At 45.5% G+C, this 20,459-nt stretch overlaps 1 protein-coding gene across 1 annotated transcript in view; it reads left to right on the top strand.

Annotated features, from left to right (window-relative positions):
- The window catches only part of LOC311223289 (cell division cycle protein 20 homolog B-like), a gene marked incomplete at both ends in the record, with an annotated part of 42,851 nt that overhangs the window by 8,367 nt on the left and 14,025 nt on the right, over nt 1-20,459 (top strand). The window contains 3 exons of the mRNA XM_084308082.1: nt 6,962-7,203; nt 12,616-12,710; nt 15,244-15,472. Of these exons, the coding sequence (XP_084164208.1) occupies nt 6,962-7,203; nt 12,616-12,710; nt 15,244-15,472 (566 nt within the window). The remainder of the gene's footprint in view (nt 1-6,961; nt 7,204-12,615; nt 12,711-15,243; nt 15,473-20,459) is intronic.

Here is a 20,459-nt window from a genome sequence, read left to right as displayed (position 1 = left end):
ATAGAGTTCAACCTTTTTAAATTTTAAATTTCAAAATTTCAAAATGTCAAGGTTTCAAGGTTTCAAGGGGGGCTATCTAATAAATGACCAAATAGTGAAGAAATAGCTAAATAGCTGCCCCCCAATAAAATCCCCAGTTAAATTCAAGACATAACAAAAGACAAGACAGACCCTCCTCCCCCTCCCATTAGACCGCCGGACTCCCCCGAACAAGCACCCCAACCCCGCTCAGCCGCACACGGCGGTCCTGACCTTCTCAGCTGCTGCGAACCACAGGTCAATCCCAGCCTGCCCTACCCCAATCACCCGCGCCGTGGATATCTCAAGATAAATCACATCCAACAGTGTTAGGGACCAGTTAATCACTGTGAGCTTCTCAGGCTCCTTCCACCTCAATGCTATTAGCTTCTTCGCTGCTGTGACGCCCGCTAGGACAACCCTTTTCAGTTGTACGGACGCGGGTAGTGTTGTTATATCGTTCAGGAGTAGCGTAACAGCTGTGAATGGGATAGTTAAGCCACACAGATCTGAAAGTTTGTCCGTTATTGACCTCCAGACGCGGGCCACTGGTGGGCAATCCCAATACATATGCATATAAGTGCCAGTGGCCTTTTGAGAGCACAAAGTGCACCGAGAGTCGGTTATCAGTCCCATAGCAAATAACTTCCTAGGTGTAAGATAGGTCCTATGAATATAATTAAAATTAATTTGCTGGTGATTGGGGTTGCGGGAAGACAATGCCACATTTGCCCAAACATCATCCCAGTCAAACTCGGGGTCCAACTCCGGGATATCCACACGCCAGATTGTATCCAATGATAAATCTTTATACGTGGATTGAATTAAGAGCGTATAAAAGTCTGAGACAAACCCTCTGGAGGTCGACCTGTCCACTATGAGCCTGAGGAAGGGGTGTGGGTGCAAAGCTTGAGCCCACGGCACGCCATGCGCCCTCAGCGCTGACCTTAGTTGAAGGTAAAGAAAGAAGGACTCGCCGGGAAGATCATAAAATTCTCTTAAGTCCTGAAACGCACGGAGGCCGTTCTTATCATAAATATCCTCCAGAGTATGAACTCCCCTCCTCTGCCATTGAGGAATATTAACTGGCTTGTGCCCAACAAGTAATTGCTGGTTATTAAAAATTGGAGAGTCCAGGTGCCATGGGCATTTAACCCCACACGACTTCTGTACATTACGCCACGTTTGGATCACGTGAGTTATGATCGGTCCATACCTCAGCCGGCATTTCGAAATAGAGACAGTGGAGTACACCACATCCTGCAATCTTAGCGGTGAGACCGCCGCCGCTTCTAAGGAGCGCCAAGATACAGCATCTACAGGGTCTAGCCAGCACATCAGAGGTCTCAGTGAAAAGGACCAGAAATAAAGCTTAAAATCAGGGATTGCGAGGCCCCCATCTTGTTTCCTACGTTGAGTAGTAGCTCTTTTGATTCTCGGGCGTTTGTTATTCCAGATAAACTTAGATACCATCGATTGTACCTTGCGCCAGTGGTCTATTGGAGGGGGCAGGGGGAGCATTGAGCTAACAAAATGTATCCTAGGCAGGACGTTCATTTTGATTATGGAAGCTCGGGCTTGTAAGGAGTTAGGAAGGGACGACCATCTGTCTAGATCCTGGCGTATTTTATCATAAGTACCCGTGAAGTTGTACTTAGTAGTTTGACTCAGCGTGGGGAATATCTCTATACCTAAGTATTTAAAATGTTCCACTATGGGGATATCAGCTGGTAGTCGCACCGCCTTGGCCAGCTCATTAAGAGGTAGGCAGGCTGATTTGTTCCAGTTAATCTTAAAGCCTGACAATTGACCAAAGTCGTCGATTATTCCCAATAATTTTGTGGCCGACCGGGAAGGGTCATCCATAAAAATCAGTAGGTCATCCGCATAGAGAGCAATTTTGTGTGGTGTATTATTGATCATTATGGGGACGATGTCCTCCGATTGCCTAATAAATTGGGCCAATGGTTCGAGGGAAAGCGCGAATAGTCCTGGGCTCAGAGGACAACCCTGTCTAGAAGATCTGGAGACTGGGAAAAGTGTGGAACAGTTTTTGCCTGTCAGTATCATTGCCGACGGCGAGGCATACAGGACTTTAATCATATGAATAAAATTCTTTCCAAGACCCATGACCTCAAGTACCTTCCACAGGTATGACCATTCTAGTCTGTCAAACGCCTTCATGGCATCCAAAGACAGAACAGTGGACGGAGCTGTATTGTCTTTACTGTTATCGACTACATGCAACAGCCTCCTAAGATTATCTGCAGCCAGGCGCCCCGGGATAAAACCAGTTTGATCGCAGTGTACCAATACCGTCATAAATCTCTGCAGGCGGCGGGCCAGCACCTTGGCAAACACTTTTAAATCGGCCCGAGATTTAAGACTCAAGGGCCTATAGCTACCACAATCATTGGGATCTTTGTCCTTCTTGAGAAGTAAAGAAATCAACGCCATGTTGACATCTCTTGAGAACTCCCCTTGTTCGATAGCGTAATTGATCATATCGAGCATCAATGGACCCAGTTGGTCCCAGAAAGCTAAATACACCTCGGGTGGAATACCATCCCAGCCTGGTGCCTTACCCCTCTGCATTTCAGCAATCGTCTCCCTTAGTTCCATAAGAGTGATCGGTTTCCCCAGTTCCTTAGCCTCTTCCTCAGAAATGTGGGGTATCTCAAGCCCGCCAATGAACGATTCAAATTTAGAGTCGTCGAGATTAACCTCTGAGCTATATAACTGTGAGTAAAACTCTTTAAAAGTGTCGTTGATCTTTTTCGAATCAGTAGTGATTGTACCCTGTCACGTCTTGATCGAGGGGATATCCGAGAAATGATCATTCGAGCGTATTTTCATTGCCAATAGATGGCTAGGCCTGGAGCCGTGAAAGTAGTAATTTTGCCTTGTCCTATGTATCAAGAACTCAGACTGTTGTTTAAGTATGGAGTTTATTTCCTTCTTGACTATCTTACGTTGTGTGTTTAGTCGTTCACTATAGTTAGTTTGCAAAGATGCGTATAGGTCCGCATATAATGTTTCCAGTCCTTCTAGTTTTTTTGACCGGGATTTACGCAAATTGGAGGCGAAAAGTGTGACATGACCCCTGATAAATCCTTTCAGTGCGTTCCATAGGACCCTGGGGTCATCGACCGTGCCAACATTGATCTGCAAGAATTCAGCTAGTTTACTCCTGAACTCAGAACAGAAATCATTATTCTTTAATAAGGTTGAGTTAAAACGCCACCTGGGAGCTCTCATGGAGAGCCTGCCAAATGTTGCCACAAGGAAAATCCCCTTGTGGTCCGAGAGAGCCAGGGGAACCAATGAGACGTCAAAACTATCAAACATATTAGGGGATGCGAATGCATAGTCTATTCGAGAGAAGGTTTTGTGTCTGGCAGACAGGTGAGAGTAATCCTTGAGGGTGGGATTGGATAAGCGCCATAGGTCTGCGAGCCCCGTGTCCTGGGCCCACATCCTGAGGGCCTTAGAGGACCGTTTTTGGTCGCATGTTTCAGAGGACCCGGACCTATCCATCTCCGCATCCCAGCACGCATTAAAGTCGCCACCCACAATGAGAGCGTATCCAGTAAGTTCCAACATATTCTTTGTGATTGTATTATAGAACGCTGAATCAAATGTGTTAGGAGCATACAATGCTATTATTGCCATCTTCCTATGAGAGAACTCAACTTTTGCCATAGTAATCCTTCCCTCCGTGTCCGACCACACATCCAGGACTTTGATATCAAGGTTACGTCTTGTAACTATGACGACTCCTTTCGTCTTATCATCGGCTGAGGATGAGGAGATAACGTGATATTGTCGATTTGCTAGCCTTGACACATCACCCACCAATAAATGCGTCTCACTAAGGAGAGCAATGTCAATATTTCTTCTCTTCAATAACCAAAGGACACTGGCACGCTTGTGTGGGGTGTTAAGACCCCCCGTGTTCCAAATTAAAATATTCAATTTAGCCATGGTCGAGTTTGTCTAAATGCGTAGAGAACATACCAGTGCAGCCAGGCTGAGTACAGAGGCGCTGATCCAGGCGGGCCCAGACGGTCAATCCCAGGAGTTCAGAGGAGGAACAATTACACACATATAAGACAACAGTACATAAAACACAGAAAAATACCACCCCAGTTACAACCCCCCCTCCTTCTACTCTAAACCCTAACCCACCCGTCCTATTATAAACCCTCCTATACCCACTCTCCAATCCCCTCCCTATGCCCCATCCACTAAGGATGGTCATCTTCCTATCATTTCCCACTGGAGTCATGGATCCAATAAAACGCTCTCCACTCCGACCCCCCTCTAGATAAACCCCTGATTAAACCCCCACTAGTCCAATAAACACAAATTAAAATTAAAATTAAATTCAATAAAGATATCGGTCGAGGGGAGCTCCAGTAGCTCACCGCGTACCTCGAACGCTATTTCGGCGTCGGGGACAACCGTGCGGGTCACGGATCTGGGGTAGCGAGTTCGACTCCCGGACAAGCCGTACTTTCTCAGAGTGTCTTTCCCCCCATCTATACCCCCATTCAACCTGTTTCTGTCGGTCATACTTGACCAGAAAAAGCGATAAACGCGAAAAGAACCAGCTGACTGGTCAAAGTAAAAAAAAAAAAAAAAAAAAAGATATCGGTCGAAAACCACCGTGAGCCTTGGCCCTAACATGAGACAACTATAATGGAAAAAATAGCCATTATTATATAATAACTCAACATCAACCCTGTAACCATCTACTTCAGAGTCTGCGTATTAATGTTGCAATGTTATAGCATAAATGGATAAAGGAAAATTCAAAACTAAATTAAATTAAAGCATACCAGCTAAGGCAGGATGGGATCACAGGTAAATTGCGCAAACAGATGTCATTTAAACATCGACAATAAGAAGAAAGGGAAAAAAGGGGGTTATGGTCAAAGTGCACACATGTAACAGCCCCTCTGATCAGGCACAACGGCTGGAATGACATAACCTATGTAAGAATAGAATTAAACACCTTCATTAACCCGGGGATAGTAATAAGCAATACCTGACACAACCTGTTATCATATATTGTATATATATATATTCAACCGATCTTCTCCTACTGGAGCCCAAAGCTCAAAACAGCCTGGATATAAAAATAAAAGCATACAAGAAGTTAGTTAAGGACCCGATCACCGTTGAATTGTGCAAACCGATGTCACTTAAACAGCAACAACAACCAAAATACGTAAACATTAACGGGTCTCGAATGCCTCGGCGCAGACGATAGACGCAGCCCGCTAGCTAGCCCGAGGCTAGCGCGTAAGCTAGTGATGAATCCGGATAGCACGTTAGAATCTGTTATGTACATTGTTCAGCTAGCTCGCTAGTTTTCATAGAGGCGATACACAAGTACGACCATGAGGTCAGCATTAGCAAGTAACAGAAGTCATTGGGAAGCCCCGCTAGTTTGGATGGGCAGTGGACAGTTAGCATGTCTGGGCATGACAGCAAGCATTTGTGAGTAGTCGGCCCTATCAATGTATTCAGGCCCACATCGCCAAGTCACTCACCCGACATAGATATCAAGCTACAGTCTCGGCTATCCCCTTGAGATAATCCGCTTTAGCCAGCGACCAAAATGAACGCCGATCATCGTCCTTAACCAGCACAGATAATTTCGCAGGAGCGAATAGTGTGGGCCTCAGGCCTAGTTTCCATAGCCTGGACATGACCACTTTGTATTCGCCTCTCTGTGCTTGAACCTCCGGCGTAAAATCTTCGAAAATGACCACTTTGTGATCGCCAAGCCTTAGTTTACCCCTTCTGGCACGGGCCGACCGCATGATGAGTTCCCTCTGCTGAAGCCTGTTCAGCTTGACAATGATGGGCCTCGGCTCCTTGTTCACTCCAGGACTGGTCCTGCCCGCTCTGTAGGCCGACTCACATACGGGAGGGGTGGGGAGGACATCTTTCCCCAGTATTTCCTGCAGCAATTCCGGCATGGTCTCAGAGAGACGGCCTCCCTCGTTGCCCTCCGGTACTCCAACAATCCTGATGTTGTAGCGTCTCTCCCGGGACTGCATTTCCACAATTACCGACTGTAGTTTGGCAACTTCAGCCTGCCTAGCCAGCAGGGAGGTCTCCAGACCCGCCATCCTCTCGCCTTGTAATGAGACCTCTGTCGTTAGCGTGGTTAGTTCGTTAGCATTAGCCGAGGAGACAACGTGCAGCGACTCCATCTTGTCTTTCAACGGGTCGACCGCCAACCTAATTTCCTCTGATATCTCTCGATGAAGGTTATCACAAAAATCCACCGCCACTTTTCTTTGTGTTTCAGCGAAGCGTGTCTCAAAGTCTGCATGGAGCTTGGTCATGACCGAGAGCACAGCTTCGCTTATCTCACTGATAGCGGGCGACGGCGCGGCCAGGCCCGGTGGCAGTTTGCTGGCTGGGGCGCTCATGGATCTGGTCTCCACCACCGACATCGCAGAAAGTTGAAAAAAGTCGACGACAGTAGTTGAAACTCGACGACTCAACAAGCAGACAAAAAACAAATAAAAATAAAATGAAGACTAATGGGGAGAAAAGTATATTTCGCACTGTAGAAGGGAGCTCACGTGAAACACGTCTACTCCATGATCGCCTAGCTCCGCCCAAACCTCCCTCCAGTATGAGGCTAATCTATATAAATTATTTAACCAGTATGAGACTAATCTATATCAATGCTTTAACCAGTATGAGACTAATCTATATAAATACTTTAACTAGTATGAGGCTAATCTATATCAATGCTTTAATCTATATCAATGCTTTAATAGGCCTACATTTGTATTTCCTCCCCATTCCTGCTCATCTTTCTCAGAGAAAATAACAATTTCCTTTTAGCCCTGTGGTGCCTTCTAGCCGCTCTTCTGGAACAGAAGCAACTAAATCCCTTTGTCTGTTTTCCCCACAGACACAAACCTTCTAGACCTCAGTTGTAACGGTACGGTAGCGCTAGCGCTGGGCTCTTCAGTTTACCTTTGGAATTCTGAGACACACGTCATGGAGGGAGACCTGCGTCAAAGAAAGACGCTGACGCACACGCTGGCACCACCGGGACGCCGGGTTCGCCACCAGCAGCAGACCGTCTCATCTCTTCGCTGGAGTCGAGACGGGAGAACTCTCAGTATCGCCACGCGGGGAGGAGAGATACAGGTAAGGTATCTCGTGTAGCCGCACCTCTCTCCACACTACGTTAGCGCTGCACAGGTAACAAGGACACACAGCGCATTCTGTGAGTCGCCACTAGGGGCAGAGTGGCTAACCGTGTGTGAACAACAGAGAGGAATGACTGATTGGGTGAATGATATTGCCAGTCACAGGGCAATTCTCATATAGAAAGGTTGTAAGGCTCAACGTTGAATACCCAAAGGTAAAAATGCAGCACACATATAGATCTTCAGGAAAAGGTTGACTGATCTCAATTTCACTCATCTATTTTGGCCATTTATCAAATCTTTATCGAAATAAGTGGCCCAGTGGCCTTCCTCAGAGCATGGAGGAAAATGGAAGTCATGTCCTTTGTATACAGCAGGTGATTGGCTTACAGAGTCACATGGCAATTAACTCCCTGATGTCCCATACGCATCATTTCTTGACTATATGACAATGACTAAAAACAAGGGAAATGGCTAATACCATATGTTTTAAAAGTTCTGTTATGAATTTGTGTGGTTATGATTGATCCGCAGACCAGCGGCAGCAGTTCATCAATCGATGGTTTTACTCAAAAGCAGTTTGGATAACAAAGTCACACCAAGGCAGGTTCACAGGTCGCTCTGATGTTTATTGGGTACATATATTTATACATTGGTTGTTACGTACACACCCAGCCTTAAACCACCACAAAGGAAAACGCAACTTGCCTTCTTAACCCACAATGAACTCTTGACTCTGTGTGCAGTGTCAGACTGTCAGTACAAAGACAGGAAACCACTATGAGTCTGTGGAACAAGATGTTTAAGGTCTTACGTCAAACGGACCTGAACTTTATGTGTAGCACAAAAGGTACACAGGATTATAGTACAATGCAGGGCCGGACTGGGGAAATAATTCATACCGGGAGATATAGCGCGAAATATAGCCCCAATCAGGCCACTTTTTAAGCGGGGGGTTAAACTAATGAGCCAACAATTGCTTAGTAGTACAATGTACTGTTATGGACCTCAAATAAAACTGTTGTGGCACTAGCAATGCTACTCTCTCCACCTTCAAAAAGAAAAAAGCAAGAGCACAACATATTTTTCTATTTACTATTATAATACAGTTAACCACTCTCTCCACCTATTCAAACAGAGCAAGAGCACAATACCATATTCACTTTACTGATGCACTACCCATCAACAGTTAAAATAGCCCTTTACACAAACATTAAATAACAGACCTTTAATTACAATACTATAATAACAGTAGCCACTTCCAGAATAGTGACACATGTATCGCGTGTGGTGAGCACACGCATGCATGCACAACGAAGACAGAAGACCCAAAGCTGTAAAGGAATGTGAATCACTACCCACTTTCAAAAACACTCTCAAAAAACACCTAAGGGAGACTGCAACTCGAAACTGGCCCCTGTAAATGTCCGAACACAACCCCCTCCAATGTACAGTAAATTACCAAGTATGGTCTTGTCAATAATCCAATGTACAGTGTTGTTTGTACAGTTGTACAGTGTCCCCCACCCACCCCTCCTACCCAACCCCCCCCCCCACTCCTACCCAACCCCCCCCCCCCACTCTTACCCAACCCCCCCCCCCCCACCCACCCAACCACCTCCAATGTACAGTCCCCACCCACCCCTCCTACCCAACCCCCCCCCCCCCCCAACCACCTCCAATGTACAGTCCCCCCCCACCCCCACCTACCCAATCCAATGTACAGTTTCTACGCCTAATGTATATACTCTTTTCTTTCTGGACTCTTTTTGTATCACAAACAGTACTGTAATTGCAAATCTGGTATGTCATAAATGTATAGATGTAGCAGTACTGTCTATCTGTATGTCATGTATGTCATATATGTTACGATGAATTGAAAATGGGGGACCCTGATGTAAACAAGATGAAAGTCTTTCTCTGGTCTGCATCCCCTTAACAATTGTATGTATTGAGCTGTACTGTACTGTACCCATTCTGCAATCTGTTAATAAAGTTTTCATTCATTCATTCATTCATTCATTGCGTTGTCTCAATCATTTTAACTATAAAATGAGCTCAAAGTATGAGCTCACTGACTGAAATTTCCAACAAAAAGCATCAATTGTCAAATAATATTGATCACATTAACTAGACTAGATGTTTTTGAGGAAATTAGAAAGGGAACAACAACTTAACCCTTGTGTCTGATCAGATTCTTATTTTTTTGATAACTTTGCAGTGATTATGTTTGTAGCCAATGTGGCAAAGGTGTGTAATCTTTGAATTATCTTTGAATTATTTTGACTTTCTCTTTCATAAATTGTTTATTCAACTTCAGCCCCAATCATAACCACCACATATTGTTTTTTGTAATGTCAGATTTAACAACTCCTTTCAGAAAAGTGGATGTGCCATCTGCCATTCCATTCGCCGCCTCCGCTGTCAATCAGTTGTATCGCCTGGTCCCGCCTCCACCAATCACAAGCGGCAGCACAGCTCCATTGTGTGTAGGCTGGTAAAGCTATGCCTCCTAAAATGTGAATCGGAAATACAGAAATACCGGCTACAGGCTTTCCGGTTTCCGGGCACCCCCTGATCCGTTTATAGTCCCCAGCTAAACAAACAACAAGCAGGTCTGTCAGCCTGTCGAGGGAGGCGATAACGAGGTTGTTTCTGGGGGGAATACATTCCCATGAGCACCGTGTCGTGATTTCAGGGCGGGACTTCCTACCTGATTCCCACTTTCGGCCGTAGTGCTTTACCAGGCTTTATCTCTCGAGATAAAGCTGGGAACGAGGTTACATTGTGTGTGTGTGATCCGCGTGGAGGGAGAGAAGTCAGATAGTTCTCCAACTCTGTCGCAGACAGTGAAATCCTGGTTGTTCCCCACCTACCTAGGTTATCTAACTATCGCGCAGCGCCGCCGCCACAACTAGAAACAATGGTCTGGCAAAGAAATTAAAAAATTATAATAAAAAAATATATATAAATTTTTTTATATATAATTTTTTATTTTTTTTATCTGTGCAGGCCAGGCCACCGGGAAAACTCCCGGTGCTCCCGATGGCCAGTCCGGGCCTGGTACAATGTTATAGGTTATATGTTATGTGATATACATTCTTTGTTTCTATATTTTGAAGTTTGTTCAGGGGAAGCATTTGAAACTAAAATTGTGATTTATTCCAGCAGGTATCATTGTGTTGAGTTGAGTGTTGAAGTCTCTCTGAGAGAGTTGTTTTTGCAGGTCACCCCCTCTGGCTGCAGGAGTTACATGTTGCAAATGCGATAAAGGTCAGAGTGGCTGTCATGGTTGGCTTCATGATAATGCTCACCTGTGGCATATCCCATGTTCCCTGTGTGAATGGCTGGCTTGTGTTCCCTGTGCGAATGGCTGGCGTTTGTTCTCTGTGTGAATGGCTGGCTTATGTTCCCTGTGCGAATGGCTGGCTTGTGTTCCCTGAGCGAATGGCTGGCTTGTGTTCCCTGATCTGTTTGAGTCTTTGTTTGTCCAACATACGCATGTAAGCATATAGATTACTGTTACTGATGTTGTGTTGCAATTAATTTGTTTTATAGGAAACCTCTCACCATTGTGTGTATGGGTGAAATACTTGACATTATTGGTATTGTTACAATGGCTGCATTTTCAGCATCTGAAGTTTCCTTTTAAGTGAAGCCAGGTGAGAGGGGGACTTGGCGATCATGCTGTGATGGTTCTGCATTTAGGATGTGCCAGTGTTTGTCGACCATGTCCTGGAATTTCTGCTGGCAGTCATTGAATTCAGTTGTAAATGTTATTATTTTTCAGTTTTTCATATATGATTTTAATCATTGTCACTAGAAAATCCAGAAAATGGTCGACAAACACGGCGGAACCATCACTGCAGGCCAAAGCCCCCCACTTCTATCATTCTGTCACGCACCAACAATCAGACACAACCTTGTACACAACCTACCAAACCTAATCACACTTGGCTTCACTTAATTAAACTTCAGATGCAGAATGCAATGCTGTCATTGTAACAATGCCACTAATGTATTTCACCCATACACACACTGGTGAGAGGTTTCCTATAAAACAATTCATAAATAAGATAAGATAAGATATTCCTTTATAGATCCCTTTGGGGAAATCCAGGTGTCATAGCAACACGGGGAAGGGGGGAGGGACAGGCATGGGCAGGGTAATAGGAAGACAATAAATATAGGCAATAAAGGAGATTTTGTAACACAACATCACTATCTATATGGATAAACAAAAGAGAGCACTCTGACAAAAAAAATCGAGATAAAAGAGCCATTCGCACAGGGAACATGGAATATGCCAGAGCTAAGCATTATCATGAAGCCACAAACATGATGGTGGTCTTCGTTTTCTGACACTACTTGGGCAGGCCAAAAACATCTGATTGGGCAAAAACATCAGCTCCCTGCATCAATAACCAATCAGATATTATTGGCCCATCAAGTGGTGTTCCCATGATCGCATCAGAAAACTAAGACCACCACCGCATTCCTCGTCAAAAGATACAATCAATGTGCAAAACCTGCCAATCACCTTAATAGACCTATCTCAAACCCTGCCCTCTTTTCTTGATCCTCCAATCACAACTGTCGCTTACCTCGGACAAACCAAGTTTGTCCGAGGTAAGCGACAGTTGTGATTGGAGGATCAAGAAAAGGGGCAGGGTTTGAGACAGGTCCATTCAGCTTCAAGCCGCTGGTGCCTCTGGGAGTCTGTCTAAACCTTTGTTGTGCTTGGGCTTGAAAAGTGATGCAGAGTTCGCTCTATTTCTGCCGGGCAGGTAAACTCACTCTTGCTAATTCCTCAGAAGTTGCCTTGCCTATTGTCAAGAAATACTTGTCATTGGAGGTATTTAATAGACCTGTCTCAAACCCTGCCCCTTTTCTTGATCCTCCAATCACAACTGTCGCTTACCTCGGACAAACTTGGTTTGTCCGAGGTAAGCGACAGTTGTGATTGGAGGATCAAGAAAAGAGGGCAGGGTTTGAGACAGGTCCATTGCCATGTGACTCTGTAAGCCAATCACCTGCCGACTCCTGTATTTCCCTCCATGCTCTGATGAAGGCCACTGGGCCCACATTTATCAATTTCCCAGGTTGATGCGGTTAAATTTCAACATTCACACTGATGCATTTTTTTTTTTTTTGTGAACAATTTTTTTTTGACATGACATAAAACTAGACACACAAGCATTAACAGTAAGTAAATATCCACAATAAATCACAGGATTATACATTCCAGTATTTGAATCAATATAAATGTAGTTTACGAGATATATACATAATATACTGATGCATTCTTATACATCTATATACCGGTATGAATCAGTGGTTAAAACGGCGTGTGGTAACTTGTGGTCTTGCTGGGGGCGTGACAAGGTCTTTCTCTCTGACTCTTCTTCAGTTGTGGGATGTGGATCACGGCAGCAAAGTGACGTGCTTGTATTCACATCATTCTGTGGTGGGCGCCCTTGCCTGGAAACTAGCCTTACTGAGCAGGTACTGGTATGTGTGTATGTGTCAGAGAGAGAGAGAGAGAGAGGGGGAGAGAGAGAGAGCAAAATAGCAAGTGAGAGAGTGAGTTTGACTATTAGGATGAGATGTCATATTCTCTAATATTAAAAGACAAAGATATCGAGGATATCTGAATGAAAAGAGGTTCAATGGAACCACAAGAGCTGCACCTCTATAACCGGTAATGTCTCACTCACTCACTCACTCACTCACTCACTCACTCACTCACTCACTCACTCACTCACTCACTCACTCACTCACTCACTCACTCACTCACTCACTCACTCACTCACTCACTCACTCACTCACTCACTCACTCACTCACTCACTCACTCACTCTGCCCATAGTGGCGGCTCATAGGCATGGCACCTTCTAGTTCACTACAACAAATAGTAGTAGTAGTAGTAGTTTTATTAAGTCATCACACACAATACACTATGCACAATCATTCCAGACTGTAAATAAGGTAAATAAATATCAGCCATATTAATACTATGATAATAGTTTTTTACAAATGTGAAGCAACCATCACCTCAAAGAACAGCCTCTTTCCTCTGACATCTCTCCTGCAGTACAAGCAGGGCTAGTGAGCACCTCTCCTGCAGTACAAGCAGGGCTAGTGAGCACCTCTCCTGCAGTACAAGCAGGGCTAGTGAGCACCTCTCCTGCAGTACAAGCAGGGCTAGTGAGCACCTCTCCTGCAGTACAAGCAGGGCTAGTGAGCACCTCTCCTGCAGTACAAGCAGGGCTAGTGAGCACCTCTCCTGCAGTACAAGCAGGGCTAGTGAGCACCTCTCCTGCAGTACAAGCAGGGCTAGTGAGCACCTCTCCTGCAGTACAAGCAGGGCTAGTGAGCACCTCTCCTGCAGTACAAGCAGGGCTAGTGAGCACCTCTCCTGCAGTACAAGCAGGGCTAGTGAGCACCTCTCCTGCAGTACAAGCAGGGCTAGTGAGCACCTCTCCTGCAGTACAAGCAGGGCTAGTGAGCACCTCTCCTGCAGGGCTAGTGAGCACCTCTCCTGCAGGGCTAGTGAGCACCTCTCCTGCAGGTCAAGCAGGGCTAGTGAGCACCTCTCCTGCAGGTCAAGCAGGGCTAGTGAGCACCTCTCCTGCAGGTCAAGCAGGGCTAGTGAGCACCTCTCCTGCAGGTCAAGCAGGGCTAGGGAGCACCTCTCCTGCAGGTCAAGCAGGGCTAGTGAGCACCTCTCCTGCAGGTCAAGCAGGGCTAGTGAGCACCTCTCCTGCAGTACAAGCAGGGCTAGTGAGCACCTCTCCTGCAGTACAAGCAGGGCTAGTGAGCACCTCTCCTGCAGTACAAGCAGGGCTAGTGAGCACCTCTCCTGCAGGGCTAGTGAGCACCTCTCCTGCAGGGCTAGTGAGCACCTCTCCTGCAGGGCTAGTGAGCACCTCTCCTGCAGGTCAAGCAGGGCTAGTGAGCACCTCTCCTGCAGGTCAAGCAGGGCTAGTGAGCACCTCTCCTGCAGGGCTAGTGAGCACCTCTCCTGCAGGTCAAGCAGGGCTAGTGAGCACCTCTCCTGCAGTACAAGCAGGGCTAGTGAGCACCTCTCCTGCAGGGCTAGTGAGCACCTCTCCTGCAGTACAAGCAGGGCTAGTGAGCACCTCTCCTGCAGTACAAGCAGGGCTAGTGAGCACCTCTCCTGCAGGGCTAGTGAGCACCTCTCCTGCAGGTCAAGCAGGGCTAGGGAGCACCTATTGCACAGGTTCTAAAACTGTTTCATACCGTGACCCCATTTTATTTAAGATTTTTTTTGGGGACCCCACACTTAATGTATTGCGTAATTTCAAACGTGGAATTAAGGAATATCAAAATAAAAGCACACGTTGTTGAACTTGATCATGCATATTTATTAGAACATTTAATTACAGCACTGTTATCAATACACATTTATAAAACGAGGCATATTTAGCCAAAATATGTTGCCAGAACAGTAACAAAAACAAATATATATATATATATATCTTTTTTTATATAATTATTTTCTACTTGCCAATGCAAGTAGAGCACTGTGACCTACCCGCTACCCCAATTTGGTTCGCGACCCGTAGTTTGAGAACCACTGACCTATTGGAAGCTAGTGAGGGGGTTAAAGTTAGTGTGAAACTTTACCTAGACAAGTCCTTGACTAAAGAAATTCAATGATTTCACCTCAGATATTCCCTGCTGGTAGACACTCACCTAGAAGGGTTAGCAAAGCATATCAACTGCTAGAGAGGAGCCTCTCAGTGACCAACATTACTGTTGTTGGACAGTGGCAGCTCCCAGGTGAGAGTGTGTGGAACTGTATGTGTGAGTGAGTCAATCTTCAAATGTTTTTAAAGAAATCAGGTGCATTCCGTTCACTATGATTGTCAAGGGAAATTAAACTGAGTAGAAACTGACATTTATTGCTATTGTATCAGTACAATGCAACTGATTTTGATATGGAATTCCCATACCAGTAACCAGTGCCAACTTCTAATTATGATTATCACCACCGTGTTCTCCCAAACCACCAGTGGCTCCATTCTGGGACGTATCTATCACCATGATCCACGAGCTACCACACCTCTGGTGGGTGTGGCTGTCCAGCAGGGGGCAGTGTGCAGTCTGGAGTGGTCACAGGCAGGGGATCGGCTGGCCAGCGGCTCCGCCGACGGCCTCCTCAGCGTATGGGACGATGACATCACAGGGATGACAAGGCCATGCCAGCCAGTCGCCACCATGAAGCAACCCAGCGGCGTTAAGGTGCGTTGGGGACGACTGTAGTCTCACGTGCTGTTAACACTTCATGCGTACGAGGAGACAAGCAGCTGCGTTGGGAACGGTGTTGTTCACATGCTTGCCTGCGTATTTTGTGTGTACCTGGAGGGTTGAAAAGTATCCACTAGGGGGCAGATCAGGGCCAAATCCTCCCTCACTGACACGTATAATTATATAGAAGAAGAATATCTTGCTTGTGAACCAATCACTATTTGCAACGTAAACATAAAACATGGTGACACTCGAGGAGGTTATATTTCGTTAATAGCTTACACTTTGCTCTATTGGAACTATCCCTTTAATCATATTCTAAAATGAAAATGTTCACCACGTGTACGACCTGCCCACCTGCCTGACCACTCCCACATCCGCTCCTATAGCGGGGTCATGGCCACACCATAGCTCCTTCCCTATTTTCACCACCGAAGCCCGTGTCATAGTACCGCTTTAGTGTTAAAGTAGTTAGTTTGTTGTCTTTTGTTTCTCCCTCTCTCACTAATTTACGGGAGAAAGAAAGGACAATGTCGTCACCACCGGAGAGTCTAGAGGATGATAATCCATTCTGACCTCCACCGGCGCTTTGCATTTGGGGCGCGCGTCGCTGAGCTGTTCCCCCACCGGCGTTGTGCTCCGGCTGTGCAGCTGGACCAACGGGCTGGTGGGTGGTGTCTCGCGACGCGAGCCTCAGGTGTGTCAGTAGTGCAGGGTTGGCTGCGCAGGCTTGCGGCCCCGCAGAACAGCCGGATCCAAGCGGGGATTCCTCCGTTGCCTTTCCATCGCGAGATGGAGGGGACGAGGGGTTCCTGTTTGAAGCCCCACGGAAACAGAGGCTTTGTTTTTCCTGGAAGCCCCAAGTCGAGTCTGGGTTCGATTCCCAAGTCTCTGAGGAGGGATGCCCTCTGCTAGCCGCGCCGGATGCTGGCTCCCGCCTATCTTATGGAGACAGTGAGTGTATCCTCCCGACGTGAGGGATGCGAGGTTGCGTGTTTTTTAGCCCGAACTCAAGGCGGCAGCAGCCCGCATGAAACAGAGCTTGCTGCAGACACCACTGTATATCTCTGGTAACACCGTTCTGTGAGAGGGACGGGTGTTGTCTGCCCCCTTTTTCTTAAGAGTGGGCTAAAGAAGAGACAGTTGGCTGTCTGAAGTGGTCAGGCCTGCATTGCTATTCCTCACATTACACAGCTTCAGTAGTAGCTATTAGCTAAACAGTGGGCCTGTGAGTGCTAGCCTTTAGCTTGCTGCTGAGTTAAGGCTAGAAACGTTAGCTTGATGCTAACCGTCAGCCTGGAGTTAGCTGTTAGCTTGTGCTAAACCGTTGGCGTTAGTCGTGGGGAAGTAGCGGGCCCTGAGCGCTCTGACTCGGCGTTGTCTCTGGCAGAAGATGTCGTCGGCCTGCACCATGACCGGCCGCAGGATGTGGGCGGAGCGCCGGAGCGAGGTGCGTTACAAAACGTGTTACCTCACTGCATTTCGGGGGATACGACGTGTGCTATGTGAACTCACAGCTACAAATGCTGGGGTTGCGTTTCTTGCTTGGAGTGTTGTGCAGTTTTCTTTGAAAATTGTGTTGGTCGCTATTGTGTATAGCTTAGCAAGGCTTGTAGTTCTAGCACTTGGCCAAGGCTTATGTCCTTCTCTCTACTTAAAAACAGCGTTCTTCTTATGTGAGTAAAAGTGAACTGTTTTTTTTTTATTGTATGATGAGAAGTTGTGTGTGTGTTTCATGTAACGTTTGTGTCCACAACTGGTCTGGGTGTTAGCCTACAGAGTTGTACATAGTGGCATATAACCAAGGGCCTTGAGTCCCTCTCTTTAGCTTGATAGTTTTTCTTTGCTTAAGGGTAATGATAAAAATAACGGGTGGCAAGTTTTCACACATAAGCCAGAGTCGTGGATAAAGTCAGTTTTTTACACAAACATGTAAAGCTTTTACTCTACAGGTAAGTATGTGCTTTCATCTGGCGCGCCTAGGGTGACCAGGTCAAAATGGTTCAGTCGCAGGACAGCAGCACTGCTTTTGCGGGACAATGCGGGACACGTAGGTAAAAAAATAAAATAAAAAATATATATTAAATTTTTTTTCTTTGCTAATTAAAATGAAAGAAATGTATTTATTATTTAAATGCCTTTATTTCATATTCGACGCAGACGGTAGGCTATATATATCACATTTTGTTATTAATCTTATTAAACTGTATAGATGCTTCACCAATGACCTTCTCAGCCGCTACTGTCTATGTCACCAACATCTTTATTTAGGTAACCATCAATCTTGGTATCCAAGCTGATAAAATCACTCCATTAATAGAAAGAGCAGGAGCTAATTGTCTTTTCAGCCATCTTTTCCTGAGCATTATTAGCAGTGAAGTGTAGAAGAGAAGAGACGGAATGCGATGGTTGATCTTCACAATATAATAATGTTTTTATTGTGAATAGCGGATTACTCAGTTGCTCATATAACAAAAAGGGTGAGACCCAAAGTCTCCACAAACCCTATATAACATAAAGCTCACAGACAGTTGTGTCATCCCCCTCAACTTCAAGCACTGCGTCGTAAAAAAGCTTTAGGCTATTCTGCAGAAACATCAGGTATGACTGACGTCACACACACTGCAGCTGCCTCGGCCTTGGACTGTCTGACAGTGACAGGCAGCGCGACTCGCGAGACTCGAGTCGAGCTGCTCCGCTCGGCTGCGCATTGTATTGACGTCGCCCGATTTTTTTATTTTAAATATAAGAGGGTATTGGAACGAGGCATTAAATTAACAACATGTAAAATATTTTTTAAATAATAATCTTTGAAAAAAAAAAAAAAAAAAAAAAAAAAAAATTATACATATAAAAAGAAAAATTTAAATCTTTGAATTGCGGGACATTGTTTTGTTGTAGCGGGACGCAGGACAAACGTCCCAATATCGGGACTGTCCCGCGCGCCATGCAACTGGTGTCACGGCTCTGCTTTCTTTTGGCGTCGTATCAGTGGTGAGGTGGTGAGGGGGTGGATAAAATAAACCTCCCCCCTCCCGGATGCGTGAATGCCTTCTACAACGCTGTTCCAGTTCCGTGTTGCGCTCTGATTGGCCGAGCGCGCGCATGCGCATGAGCCGCGACGCGCTCCTCAGCCAGCTCCTCAGCCAGGCTCCGCTTAAGGCAATTTATACAAATGGAAGTATTGATTACACCGTAACGAATCATTAAAAAAATATACCCTTAACTGGAATATGTTGTGCCAGGGCCGGACTCGGGAAACAATTCATACCGGGAGATATAGCTCGAAATATAGCCCCAATCAGGCCACTTTTTAAGCGGGGGGTCTGGGGGTCCCCCACCAGTTTTTACAAAGACTTAATTTCCTGCATTCTGGTGAATTTTAGTGCATGTGAATCACAAACTAATGAGCCAACAATTGCTTAGTACAATGTACTGTTATGGACCTCAAATAAAACTGTTGTGACACTAGCAATGCTACTCTCTCCACCTTCAAAAAGAAAAAAGCAAGAGCACAACATATTTTTCTATTTACTATTATAATACAGTTAACCACTCTCTCCTGTAAGGGCCTTTCTTTTTCTTTGTTTTATCCCTCTCTCCTCCACCCTTTCTCTTTCTTCCACTGTCCATCTTGACATCAACGTTAATTGACTTTCGCTACTGTATCTCTCCCGAGTCCCTCACTACCTGGCTCATTGCCTGGCTGTTATTCTGCATCCGAGTGCCATCTGCCATTCCATTCGCCGCCTCCGCTGTCAATCAGTTGTATCGCCTGGTCCCGCCTCCACCAATCACAAGCGGCAGCACGGCTCCATTGTGTGTGTGTGATCCGCGTGAGGGAGAGAGTCAGATAGTTCTCCAACTCTGTCGCAGACAGTGAAATCCTGGTTGTTCCCCACCCACCTAGGTTATCTAACTATCGCGCCGCCACAACTAGAAACAATGGCCTGACAATTTTTTTTTAATTATAATAAAAAAAAAAAATCACTTTAATTTTTTTTATATAATTTTTTTTTTATCTGTGCAGGCCAGGCCACCGGGAAAACTCCCGGTGCTCCCGATGGCCAGTCCGGGCCTGTGTTGTGCCTTTAGTGTTGTGCCCACCTAGGTTATCTAACTATCGCTATATCTAACTATATGTTGGATTATGTAATTGGTTTGTCATGGCCGAGAGGTTGTGCCTTTCTACCTATCAGTCTCCCTGTTGAGGGTGTTCTCTCTCTCGTCATGGGGGATGGGATTTTCCTGTCTCCCACACCAAATCAGGATAGGTGGGACACAGGTTTCCCCCGGCCATTTGAAAACGTCACAGACGCTTTTTCTTGCTGACCAAGAGGCATGTCCGTGAGTTACAGGGCCTGTACTACAGACTGCTGTCATTGTAAAGGATAGGTTTATGTTTATGTTTATTTAGGATCCCCATTAGCTTTTGCACTTGACAAAAGCTATTCTTCCTGGGGTCCGGCACACACAACGATACAACAATATTTATCAACATCAACATCAATTACATCATCAATTACATCATTATCAATATCAGTTAGGATGATATTGTACAAGATATTTATTAGTAAAAAGTATTAAAATAAAATAATTAAAATCAAATAAATAGTGCTTCCTGAGCAGCACTCACTGCCATCAACATAAATACAACTAACAGTCAATTGGTTTTCACCGCTATGCCAGCATAAGGGCTCAGTGCATGCTCGTTAGTAGATGGCACTTTAACTTCCTCTTGAAGGTGGCCTTGGATTCTATTTCAGCTAAGTAGCTTGGCAATGAGTCACAGAAGATTTGAGTAGATTTGTTCTCGGTTTAGGTGCCATTAGATGGCCTGACGTAGCTTGTCTGGTCATATGGTCATGTTCTTCTCTTATGTAAACTATATGATCATAAAAATACTGTGGTTTTGAGAACATTTCTGAGAAAAGTAATGAGACAGGATTGCAGAGTTGACGTTTCTCAACCGGAAGCCATG

The sequence above is a fragment of the Notolepis coatsorum genome, assembly GCF_963971535.1.
Source record: "Notolepis coatsorum genome assembly, chromosome: 1".
In the NCBI taxonomy this organism is placed as follows: domain Eukaryota; kingdom Metazoa; phylum Chordata; class Actinopteri; order Aulopiformes; family Paralepididae; genus Notolepis; species Notolepis coatsorum.
The sequence above is the reverse complement of the archived record's forward strand: the minus strand, read 5'-3'. Positions and strand labels throughout refer to the sequence as shown.